The 13370-nt window shown below is 44.0% G+C and overlaps 1 protein-coding gene across 1 annotated transcript in view; it reads left to right on the forward strand.

Annotated features, from left to right (window-relative positions):
- The window catches only part of Hem (Nck associated protein 1 Hem), a 297069-nt gene that overhangs the window by 245984 nt on the left and 37715 nt on the right, over positions 1-13370 (forward strand). The window contains 1 exon segment of the mRNA XM_045741430.2: positions 11016-11104. Within this exon segment, the coding sequence (XP_045597386.2) occupies positions 11016-11104 (89 nt within the window).

Genomic DNA, 13370 nt, shown 5'->3' on the forward strand with positions numbered 1-13370 from the left:
TGAATGGTCATGAAAAATCTGTTGAAATGGTGGAGAATTTGACATACCATAGATGGTGAAGCAAACACAGAATTCTTTTGAGCTTGTATAGTTGGAGAGAGAAAAGTCAAACTTGTGAGGGAATGTAAGGAAGATGAAAGATCATAGTTGTAAAGTGATAGAAAATCTCCAAATATAAGTTAGTGGAATAAACAGTATCACTATAAAAACAGGAAAAGTGATTTTGATGTCTTTCCTTTAATTGTTAACTTTTAACAATTGAAGGAAAGGTTTTTGGTGTCTTCCTTTCCTGTTAATTTTAAGTAGATAATAGTCCAGGATGGATACAAAAAATCTAATGTTTGGACTTAGTGTATAGATATAGGTAGGGCACCTTAAGAAAGAAATTAGAGAATCAGAAAAGTCAGGAAACGAATCAAATAAAAAATAAATAAATAAAACAGAGAATGAAGTGAGAAATGTTCTGGAAGAGAGGAGGCAGGCTGATGCATACAAGAAAGTATACAAAATAGAATAGAAAGGTAAATTAAGGAATGAGGAAATCAAGGAGATTGATGGCCAAATGAGGAAGACAGAAAATGATAAATGGGTATCATGGTAGAGATGACATACAGATGCAGCAGGACTTCCTGAGACAGCACTATGTACAGTCACCAAGGAGCAGTAAGGGAACTCTCCCAAAGATACTAGTGTTCACATATGTAAACCACTCCCATAATCTGTTGAAGTAACAAAAACAAAAGGAAAATAGAAGAAGCCAGACATACTGTACTGCATAACATATAAATAAAACAAAATTATGACAGCCTACATAAAGTGGCAACATAATGGTCCTCAACAGCACCCACTGCAAACAGGGGCAACCATTACCACCATAAAAATGCTTTCTCAATAATCAAGTTCAAATTAATAAGCAACTATGCCTACAGACAATCTTTACATAAAATGCAATACTGTACCTATGTATGTACCCCAGTAACAGTGCCAGCTATGTTCTGCAGCTATGCATAAAAGATAACTATGCGTAACTACACTTAGGTAATTACATATACACACATCGGGCCTGGTAGCCTGGTGGATAGCGAGCAGGACTCGTAATTCTGTGGGGCGGGTTTGATTCCTGCACCAGGTAGAAACAAATGGGCAAAGTTTCTTTCACCCTGAATGCACGTTACCTAGCAGTAAATAGGTACCTGGAAGTTAGCCAGCTGTCACGGGCTGCTTTCTGGGGTGTAATTACCTAAGTATAGTTACAGGATGAGAGCTACGCTCGTGGTGTCCCGTCTTCCCAGCACTCTTTGTCATATAACGGTTTGAAACTACTGACGGTCTTGGCCTAAACCACCTTCACACCAAACTTGTTCCAACCGTCTACCACTATGTTTGCGAAAGTGAATTTTCTTATATTTCTTCGGCATCTGTGTTTAGCTAGTTTATATCTATGACCTCTTGTTCTTAAAGTTCCAGGTCTGAGGAAATCTTCCCTAATGATTTTATCAATTCCTGTTACTATTTTGTATGTAGTGATCATATCACCTCTATTTTCTTCTGTCTTCTAGTTTTGGCATATTCAATGCCTCTAACCTCTCCTCGTAGCTCTTGCCCTTCCATTCTGGGAGCCACTTAGTAGCATGTCTTTACACCTTTTCCAGTTTGTTGATGTGCTTCTTAAGATATGGGCACCACACAACTGCTGCATATTCTAGCTTTGGCCTAACAAAAGTCATGAACAATTTCTTTAGTATATCGCCATCCATGTATTTAAAGGTAATTCTGAAGTTAGAAAGCGTGGCATAGGCTCCTTGCACAATATTCTTTATGTGGTCCTCAGGTGATAGTTTTCTATCTAGAATCACCCCTAGATCTCTTTCTTTATCAGAATTCTTTAAAGATTTCTCACATAATATATAGGTTGTGTGAGGTCTATGTTCTCCTATTCCACATTCCATAACATGGCATTTATTAACATTAAATTCCATTTACCAAGTGGTGCTCCATATACTTATTTTGTCCAGGTCATCTTGAAGGACATGACAATCATCTAAATTTCTTATCCTTCCTATTATCTTAGCATCATCAGCAAACATGTTCATATAATTCTGTATACCAACTGGTAGATCATTTATGTAGACAATAAACATCACTGGTGCAAGAACTGAACCCTGTGGTACTCCACTTGTGGCATTTCTCCAGTCTGATACATTGCCTCTGATTACATGCCCTCATTTTTCTATCAGTCAGAAAATTTTTCATCCATGTTAGAAGCTTACCTGTCACCCCTCCAATATTTTCCAGTTTCCAGAACAACCTCTTATGTGGAACTCTGTCGAAAGCCTTTTTTAGGTCCAGATAGATGCAGTCAACCCAACCATCTCTTTCCTGTAATATCTCTGTTGCTCGATCATAGAAACTGAGTAAATTCGATACACAGGATCTTCCAGATCGAAAACCATACTGTCTGTCTGATATTATATCATTTCTCTCCAGGTGTTCTACCCATTTAGTTTTAATTATTTTTTCCAATATTTTGACTATTACACTTGTCAATGATACCGGTCTATAATTAATGTTAGCTTTTTTCTACACATCAGCTACAACTCCTGTAAACAGGGATGCCTGAAAAATCAGTTGAAGAGGAATGCTGAGCTCAGAGGCACATTCTCTCAGAACCCATGGTGAAACTCCATCTGGACCAACTGCTTTGTTCTTATTTAGCTCCTTGAGCATTTTTTCCACTTCGTCTCTAGACACCTCTATGTGCTCTATGTTGTTCTCTGGAATTCTTATTGTATCTGGTTCCCTGAAGATTTCATTTTGTACAAACACACTTTGGAACTTTTCGTTTAATGTTTCACACATTTCCTTTTCATTTTCCGTGAATCTATTTCCCATTTTCAACCTCTGAATATTATCCTTTACCTACAATTTGTTGTTTATGAATTTATAGAATAGACCTGGTTCTGTTTTACATTTGCCTGCAATCCCTTTTTCAAAATTTCTTTCTGCCTTCTGGTTGGCTTCTTCCCCTGCGCTTCATGTCATCTTGAGGGTGGGTGCGTTTGGACATGGTCGATCCGCCCCTATCCTTCCGGGGTTCCCACCTGTTCCAATGCCTACACGGGCCTTTGCAGCTCTGCGGTTCTTCTGTGCTTGTTCAGTCTGCGCCCTGGATTCTTTGCCCCTCTTCGGATGACTGTTGTCTCCGGTCTGGCTTCTGTTAGGGTCGGGTGCCTGGATGGTGTGTCTGGACCTCCGGGTCACTTCTTGGCACGTTCCTCTCCAGAGTTCCAGGACTGGCACCTAGTTTGTATTTGGCACTTAGTGTATTTACGTACCTTTACCGGATCTTGGTGACCTGTCTGCATCTGCTTGGGATTCGGTTTTCTGGCCTACCTCGACGACTGGCTGGTATGGGCTCCCAGTTGGTCCGCTTGTCTGCTCGCCAGGGGTGTGGATCTTTCTAGATCACCGGGTTCGGTTTCCTGGTGATCTGGAGGCCATTCCATCTGTTTCTGTCCCAGGTTCGGACCTGGCTGGGTCTTGTTTAGGGCTCTTGGGCCACTTCCTGGTCTTTCCCTCCAGAAGTACTCACCAAGTTCTCACCTAGTTGTGTTTGTGGGGGTTGAGCTCTGGCTCTTTGGTCCCACCTCTCAACCATCAATCAACAGGGGTACAGATTCCTGAGCCTATTGGGCTCTATCATATCTACACTTGAAACTGTGTATGGAGTCAGCCTCCACCACATCACTTCCTAATGCATTTCATTTGTCAACCACTCTGACACTAAAAAAGTTCTTTCTAATATCTCTGTGGCTCATTTGGGCACTAAGTTTCCACCTGTGTCCCCTTGTGCGTGTGCTCCTTGTGTTAAATAGCCTGTCTTTATCTACCCTATAAATTCCCTTCAGAATCTTGAATGTGGTGATTATGTCCCCCCTAACTCTTCTGTCTTCCAGCGAAGTGAGGTTTAATTCCCGTAGTCTCTCCTCGTAGCTCATACCTCTCAGCTCGGGTACTAGTCTGGTGGCAAACCTTTGAACCTTTTCCAGTTTAGTCTTATCTTTGACTAGATATGGACTCCATATGCATATGGAGTCCATATGACTGGGGCTGCATACTCCAGGATTGGCCTGACATATGTGGTATACAAAGTTCTGAATGATTCTTTACACAAGTTTCTGAATGCTGTTCGTATGTTGGCCAGCCTGGCATATGCCGCTGATGTTATCCTCTTGATATGGGCTGCAGGAGACAGGTCTGGCGTGATATCAACCCCCAAGTCTTTTTCTTTCTCTGACTCCTGAAGAATTTCCTCTCCCAGATGATACCTTGTATCTGGCCTCCTGCTCCCTACACCAATCTTCCTTACATTACATTTGGTTGGATTAAACTCGTAACAACCATTTGTTCAACCATTCCTTCAGCTTGTCTAGGTCTTCTTGAAGCCTCAAACAGTCCTCTTCTGTCTTAATCCTTCTCATAATTTTGGCATCATCAGCAAACATTGAGAGAAATGAATGTATACCCTCCGGGAGATCATTTACATATATCAGAAACAAGATAGGACCGAGTACAGAGCCCTGTGGGACTCCACTGGTGACTTCACGCCAATCGGAGGTCTCACCCCTCACCGTAACTCTCTGCTTCCTATTGCTTAGGTACTCCCTTATCCACTGGAGCACCTTACCAGCTACACCTTCCTCTCTCTCCAGCTTATGTACCAGCCTCTTGTGCGGTACTGTGTCAAAGGCTTTCCGACAATCCAAGAAAATGCAGTTCGCCCAGCCCTCTCTTTCTTGCTTAATATTTGTCACCTGGTCGTAGAATTCTATTAAGCCAGTCAGGCAAGATTTACCCTCCCTGAACCCATGTTGGCGATTTGTCACGAAGTCCCTTCTCTACCAGATGTGTTACCAGGTTTTTTCTCATGATCTTCTCCATCACCTTGCATGGTATACAAGTCAAGGACACTGGCCTGTAGTTCAGTGCCTCTTGCCTGTCGCCCTTTTTGTATATTGGGACCACATTCGCCGTCTTCCATATCTCTGGTAGGTCTCCCGTCTCCAGTGACCTACTATACACTATGGAGAGTGGCAAGCAAAGTGCCTCTGCAAACTCTTTCAGCACCCATGGTGAGATCCCGTCTGGACCAACAGCCTTTCTAACATCCAGATCCAGCAGGTGTCTCTTGACCTCCTCTCGTAATTTCGAACCCTTCCAAGGCTGCCTGATTTACTTCCCTTTCTCCTAGCACAGTGACCTCACCTTGTTCTGTTGTGAAGACCTCCTGGAATCTCTTGAGTTCTTCACACACCTCTTTGTCATTCTCTGTATACCTGTCCTCGCCTGTTCTAAGTTTCACTACCTGTTCTTTCACTGTTGTTTTCCTTCTGATGTGACTGTGGAGTAGCTTTGGTTCGGTCTTCGCTTCGTTTGCTATATCATTTTCATAACTTTTCTCTGCTTCTCTTCTCACCCTGACATACTCATTCTTGGTTCTCTGGTATCTCTCTCTGCTTTCTGGTGTTCTGTTATTCCGGAAGTTCCTCCACGCCCTTTTGTTCAGTTTCTTTGCTTCCATACATGCCCTATTATACCATGGATTCTTCTTTTGCTTCTCGGATTTTTTCTTTTGGGCCGAGATGTATCTGCTTACTGCCTCCTGACACTTTTGGGTGACATAGTCCATCATATCTTGTACAGACTTAGCTCTAAGGTCTGTGTCCCAAGGTATTTCCCTTAGGAAGCTTCTCATCTCCTCATAATTTCCCTTTTGGTATGCCAGCCTTTTGTTTCCTAGTTTTTTTGGGGGGGAGATAATTCCTAGCTCTACCAGGTACTCAAAGTTCAATACACTGTGATCACTCATTCCCAAGGGTGCTTCCATCTTGACTTTCCTTATATCCCACTCATTTAGGGTAAATATCAAATCAAGCATTGCTGGTTCATCTTCTCCTCTCATTCTTGTTGGTTCTTTCGTGAATTGCTGCGGCTGTGGTCCCGTTTTGGCTGTTTATGAGGGGGGTTCCGGGTTGCTCGGCAGTTGCTCGAGCAGTTGTGTGGGAGTCTGAACTTCAACTTGCTGTCTGCCCGCAGGGTCGGGTTTGGCTTTGGCGTCTGTTTGGTTCCTTCGGAGACTCCCCTTCTGCCTCTCTTGCATTCATTGGGTTCGTCCTCCGGGAATCTTGTGTTGGTGCTGCGTCACCAGCTTCCTGTTTGAGGTTTTTGGGGTTCCGTGCCTTGGCACCTCACTGAGCCATCGCTCGATGTGTTCACGGACGGGTCATCTCTCGGCTGGGGCTTTGTGACCAGTGCTCACCAGGTCGGCCGGGGGTGGTGGGGTCTGTCCGTCCATCGGGCTTACAGCACGGTTCGGGAGTTCGTGGCTGTCTGGTTTGCACTTCGGAGGGTTCGGGTCACTCAGTGCTCTACCATCCAGCTCCATTCGGACTGTTCTCTGGTGGTTCTTTGCCGGAACCCACACAGGGTTTCTCTTGGGTGTTTGACTTTTGGGGTTGGTCCCTTTGAGTGGCTTGTTTGCTGGATTCTCGGGGTTTGGCTTGCCGTGAGGTTCATGTCCGGGGTGTGTCCTGCGTCCTGGCAGACAGCCTGTCTTGGTTCATTCCTCTGTTTGCGGATTAGCCAGTCGTCGCTGACTTGTTTCGTTGGCTCTGCCGGACGTATGGACTCCTGGCCATGGACATCATCGCATCGGCATGGTCTAGGCGTCGCCCATTCTATGTGGCGTCCGTACCCGCCTGCGAGGCTCACGGTGGATGCCTTTCGGCAGGACTGGTCGAGGTGAGGAAGACCTGTTCTTCTTCTCCTGGTCCAGCTGTTGGTTCAGGTTGTGGCTCGGTTGGAGTCCATTCCCAAGGAGAGTAGTCCTCATGGTTCCTTGGTGGCTGGCCCAGCTTTTTTTTCAGACGCTGCTTGATAGGTGTCCGAACCGGGGGCGTTTTCCCGCGGCTCCGCCTCTTTTGGCAGGTCAGACCTGTCCTGTACGTGACTGGTTCGGCCTTCTCCTCGACTTTTCGCGTCTGGTATTTTGACCATCAAAAATACCTGATCACCATCTATATGGTGATCAGGTGGCTTTGTTGATGGTGTCCCACCTGCGAGTTTCGTCTCGGCAACAGTATGACGTTCCTGGTGTTTCTATGGACCCGTTTTCTTGCTCTTCGTAGGTTGTTTTCTCTTTCGCATCAGGTTGTCTTGTCCTTTCTTGGGTTTTCAGGACTACAGTTATTTGATGTTTCTTACTGTCGCCTCATTTTGTGCGGCGCTGGCGGAGCCGCTCCGGTTTGCGTTCAGGGTGGACGTCACATCTGCCCCGTTCCGTACGCTTTCTCGTGTTTTGTTTCACATCCGGCCTGCTTATGCATCGCCTGAGCCATCCTGGTCCTTGATCAGGATGCCCTCTTATCATCTCCTCAGTTTGGGGTATCCCCTTCGCTTCAAGTTTGGTTTTCATAGGCCATATTTTGTTGGCATGGGCCTCTGCAGGTAGGTTCGGGGAGCTTCCGGCCCTTCCGGTGCAGAGGTTTCTGCTCTTTGGTACTGGTGGTAGGTTTGTACGTTTGCTGCCTTTCTCCGTCCTTCTGGCGACGGTCGAGACGGCTGCTTTCCGGAGGGTTCCTTGGGTTATTGATGCTTGATTGGTTCAGCCGGGGGTACGTCCTGTGTTGTCCGGTTGCGCCTTTTTGCCATTACCTGTGTATCGTGTCTGAGAATGCGCTTTGGGTTGATTTGGTTCCCCTCATTCCCTGTTTCAGGCCCCGGGTCTTACAGGTCGTCCGCAGAGTTTTAAGTCTTCCAGCCTGCGATCCATTCTTGCGCCCGTGCTGTTCGGACGTTTGCAGCTTTCACTACTGTGGTGGTGACGTCTAGGGCTCATTTCGGACGCGAGGATTTGAGAATCGCACAGGTTCCTTGCCTCCCGTTCTTTATGCGTATGTCTGCTCCTGTGCGTTCTTGTTGCCTTGGTTCGCAGGTTGCAGCCTGTTGTCTCGGCTTCGCGTTGCGGAGTTTGAGGTGGCCGCCTCCTGGGTCAGCCCTTTCTTTTTCTTCTCTTTGGGTATGAAGCTCCAGGGAGCCGTAGGCGCTCCCCACGGAAAACCAGCGTTGAATGTAATGAAACGCCATTTTCTGGGTGAGCCCCGGAGGCTCCCTGGTCATCCTACCTCCCACCGGTCGGTGGTTTTTTTGCGTTGGTTGAAGCTTAGCTTCCGAACTGCTGCTAGGCAGCCAGTGTGGTGAGGTCCGGGGCTCCCCCCCCCCTCCCCCTCTCAGGGCGGGAAGGGCTGCGCAGACGATCGGTGCGACAGTAAAGTATGGTTTGCTTGTTTCCTTGGGATTGTAGGGAGTTTCTACCTCTCTGTTCGGTTTTCTGTTTTAGTTTTTTACCATGTGAGATTTGTTTTGTTATGCCTACCTTTCTGGGTGCCTAATCCCGGTCGATGGCAGATAAGGAAAACCCCAACCATAAGGGGGTTTTCCAGGGCCATTGCTCTCTGAAACCTCTCTGAAGGGGCCAGGTTCTGGCACTGGTAACTGATAGGTCTGAACTCCTTAGCTAATGTCCCGGTCTAATATAACATACATTAGCTCGATAAGCTCCGGGGAGCTTCCAGGGCTCACCCAGAAAATGGCGTTACATTACATTCAACGCTGGTTTTATACTGAATACAATTTTTTTCTCTAATTACAATACAGTACATACGTTTATCTTACCTTTATGGAGGACTCTTGATGGAGTATGGAAGATGGTGAGGAGGGGAGAGGAGGAGGAGAGGTGTTACTGTTTGGAAGCGTTGTCCCCTTCCATTATAACATCAGGCAGTGAGGACTTCTCTGGGGTACACACTCTGGCACCTTTTGCCTGCATACCACTAGGTCCTGCTTCTGGCTCACTGCTTGATTTTGTAGAAATCGTTCCATTGAAGATTGTTTTTCCCTTCTTTCCAACACTTGTCTGTAGTGAGGCATCACATTGTCATTAAAAAGATCAGTGCAACGGGCTGTTACAGCTTTATCTGGATAATTCTTTTCAGCAAAACATTTGCAGTCCTTCCCATACTGCACACATTTTCTTAATTTAATAAAGAAGGGACATCCTCTAATGCTGCCGCCTCCTCCTCTGAAGATTTATTGTATTGCCTATTTAGTTCAACAACACTATACCATTTTCATGTTTACGTATGATCTCTTGTTTTTCCTCTATGGTCATTCTTACATGTGTTTTCATATGTTGAACCTTACCACTGACTTTCTTGGGACCCATGGTATGATATATAATAATCAGTTTTATGTTCAAAAAGCAAAAAATCACCACAAAAACAGAATTTCTTATAGGCGTGATCGTCACTATGCGGACGGCTGTAGTAAACTGAGGCAGGTCGGCCCGCGCGACCCAAACGTGTACCAACAAATATCGTTAGTCGACGACACTGTCGTAAGTCGGGTCACATTTTTCGATCAAATTTACATCGTAACTCGAAATTAAGAAATTATCGTAAGTTGGGGCAATCATAAGTCGAGGTGCCACTGTACAGGGTACAAAACACAATCAGACCTGCCCATAGTAGAAAAGCAGCATGTAAAAAGATCTGGGAATAATGATGTCTGACGACCTAACATTTAGGGAGCATAATCAAGTAAATATTGTATCAGCCAGAAAAATGATTGGATGGATTATGAGAACTTTCAAATCCAGGGATCCATGACAATGGTTGTACTATTCAAATTACTTGTGCTATCCTGTCTTAAGTACTGCTCAGTACTCACCTCCTCCTTCAGAGCAGGAGAGATTGCTGAAATAGAGGGAATACAGAGAACATAGACACAATAAAGTACCTAAACTATTGAGATCGTCTCAAAGCTCTCCAAATTTTCTCCCTGGAAAGGAGACGAGAGATGTATCAAATAATGTGCACATGGAAAATAATGGAGGGCCAGGTCCCAAATTTACACAATAAAATAACAACATACAGGAGTGAATGATATGGAATGAAATACAGAAAAGAACCAGTGAAGAGCAGAGGTGCCATAGGCACAATCAGAGAACACTGTATAAACACCAGAGGTCCGCGGTTGTTCAACATCCACCCAGTGAGCATAAGAAATATGAACACGCTAGAACACTCGTGAACGTCTTCAAGAGAAAACTAGATAATTTTCTTCAAGAAGTGCTGGACCAACCAGGGTGTGGTGGATATATGGGCCTGCGGGCCACTCCAAACAACAACCTGGTGGACCAAGTTCTCACAAGTCAAGCCTGGCCTCAGGCCAGGCTTGGGGAGTAGAAGCACTCCCAGAACCCCAAGTACAACTTTGGTCATTGTAGCATCTCTGTTTACTTATGAAACAGCTTCTGCCCTGGGGAAGTCTTCTCCAACCTGGGGCAGAGGGGGCGGGGGGTTCCTGTATTCCTTGTGTCTTTCCTTTGTGCCTCCCCTTTCCTCCATATCCTCTTCTGTTATATCCTGTGTGGTAATCTGAGATGTACCTGTCGTTTACCTGTCGATGATTCTGAGGATCAATATCTACCCATGGTGGTCTCTGACCAGGCCTCCTGGTTGGTGGTCTGGTCAACAGGCTGTTTGATGTGCCCGTTTGCAGCATGTCGTACAAGTCACAGCCTGGTTGATCAGGTATCCTTTAATGGTTTATGAAGTTCTCTTTTGAACCCTGTAAAGGGTCGGCCAATTATGTGTAGAGGGAGAGTTGAAAAGTCTTGGGCCTTTGATGTTGATTGAGTTCTCTCTGTGTGCCTATAGCACCTCATGTTGTCAGATTGCCTGACATCCAATTGCCAAAACAGCTGCTGTATGGAGAATTAAGTCAGGACATGCATTCACCTCTTTAACCTCCCTGGGTTGTGGTCCCAGGTAGGCTAAACAGAACTAAACAGTTTCAGGGAGCCACTGGGGCTCATATAGAAAGAGGTATTTTATTACATTTAGTGCCGGGTATTTGGTAGAAATTGTCTTTTATTTATTTCTCTCTATTTTCAGAGGTGCCTGATGAAGAATTTGTAATAACTTGTTTGCTAATGGTATTTGTCGCAGTGTCCATTCCTAAACTAGCTCGGATGGATAGCACTGTAAGTATTATGAAAGTCCTATTTTCTATTTACAAGTAAAAATAAAAAAATAAATTAATGTTTTGTTTCCTTTGATTTAGTTTATTTTCTTACAATTTGCACTTTAATTCTCTTCATGTATTGCATTTCTTGTTTAACATCTGAATATTATCTAAAGCATATGTAATACTATCCAGTAGCAGTCTTGGCTTAACTGCTTACAAACTTCAGTCAGAAGTATACTGAATCTTTCAAAGCAAACCCTCATCAAACTAATTAAGTTGTTCAGTTTCTTTCTGTTCTTACTTTGACATATAATATGAAATTCAAATTCTGTACATACTTAATAGCCCTACAGTGACAAATTCTTTATAAAATTACCATTCAGAGCTGAACTGACATTAAAAGTTCAACAGCTGAAGAGAACTTTAACTGCAATTAACATAAAAATTTCATGTAAATTTTAAAGCATGTAACCTAGGCAACAGCATGTAACTGTTATTCAAACTAATTATATTTATTTGGTCATTGAAACACTGGGGTTATGACCAACCACCCCACTTGTCACTTGTTCACGAGCCACCCTGATCCAACCCCACCTGACCTACATGGGAAAGGAGGGCAATGGACCAGGGATTAGGGAGCTACTGAGTGGTCCAGCAGAAAGAGGCATTTCATTACATTCAACTCTGAATTTCTTGGGATCCTCCTGCATAACTTCGAGATGCTATTTGACAATGAAACCTCAGCATAAGACGCAGTAGGACAAGAAAAAGAAACAACATAGAAAGACAGTCAAGGTTTATCCATGAAGAGGACAAGGAGATGACCATGGCAAAGGCACTCAGTGCTTGGCTAGATGCCTCAAAGCAGTACAAAAGTGCAATGTAGCCAAGGAGCATTCAGCAAATAACAGAAGGAAGAACCAGTTAAACTGATAAAAGCCTTTAGCACAAATAATTTTTGTAGATAGAAATATTGGTGAAGATATCTGACATCATGAAAACTTATGCATATCATGAGAACAAGGAAGAACCTCAAGCTGGCTAAGCTTAACTACAGATATTTTTTAGAATAAAGGGCCAAAGAAATTAAATTAACTAACTAGACATCCAAACCCTTTAAGGTACACATAAATATCTCAATACTGCAGCAACAGCACAAACTGAACAAACTAAGCATCAACCATCAAACAACCCCTTTGGAAATCAAACAATCTCATTCTTAGTGAAAAAGGAAGGAGAGAGCTGAAGTTGGAGGAGTAGAGAATTAGAAGCAAACTAACAAAAACCCTGCTTCCAAGAGGAAAGCATAAAGCTCCTCGACCCTACAATCAGAAGTTGGCGCCATCAGAAAGGCCGCCTTGAAGAAAGGATACCCCATCGAAGGAGACATCTGAAAACCAGGGGAAGACACCAATAACCAGCCAGAGTGGTCCACACAACAAGTGAACGACTGAGTTTCCATGATTGTCATTCACGGATTTATGGCACACCTATCTTTGTAAATTACTTAAAGGCTGAAGCGTGAGAAACTAGCTACAGATGGTGAAATCTCCTTATAGACATTTTCTGTGAAACAACATGAGTAAGAGTTGACAGATATAGGGAATACTGTACTGTAAACCTCACTTTGTTTTCCTTCGATGTGTCATCATAGTTCAGTGACCCGTGACTTTGAAAGTTTCAGATTAATATATCTTTTCTAAAACAGGTGATGTAATAGATTTTTATTATCCAAATTATATTTCTAAACTAAATATAAAACAAAAAATATACAGTAATATGATAGACATCTGCTATTTGATAAATTATTTGTTCTTGGTTCTAGCTTACAAAACAACTCTAGCGTAGGTAGACTGGTCTATTCCCTGTACACACAGCACCTTGTGCTTTTCGTTCGAATTTGTCGCTACAGCTATGTGACCTACTGTCTTGAAATAATAAAATTAATAAATAATTTCTAAAATAAGTATTTTTCTGTGGGGAGCCCCTACGGTTCCCTGGAGCTTATCGGGCTAATGTATGTTATGTTAGACCGGGACATTAGCTAAGGAGTTCAGACCTACCAGGGACCAGCGCCAGAACCTGGCCCCTTCAGAGAGGTTTCAGGGAGCAATGGCCCTGGAAAACCCCATATGGTTGGGGGTTTTCCTTATCTGCCATCGACCGGGGTTAGGCACCCAGAAAGGTAGGCGTAACAAAACAAACCCCACGTGGTAAGAAACTACAACAAAAAACCGAACAGAGAGGTAGAAAACTCCCTACAATCCCAAGGAAACTAGCAA

Source organism: Procambarus clarkii, chromosome 19, assembly GCF_040958095.1.
Source record: "Procambarus clarkii isolate CNS0578487 chromosome 19, FALCON_Pclarkii_2.0, whole genome shotgun sequence".
NCBI classification, from domain to species: domain Eukaryota; kingdom Metazoa; phylum Arthropoda; class Malacostraca; order Decapoda; family Cambaridae; genus Procambarus; species Procambarus clarkii.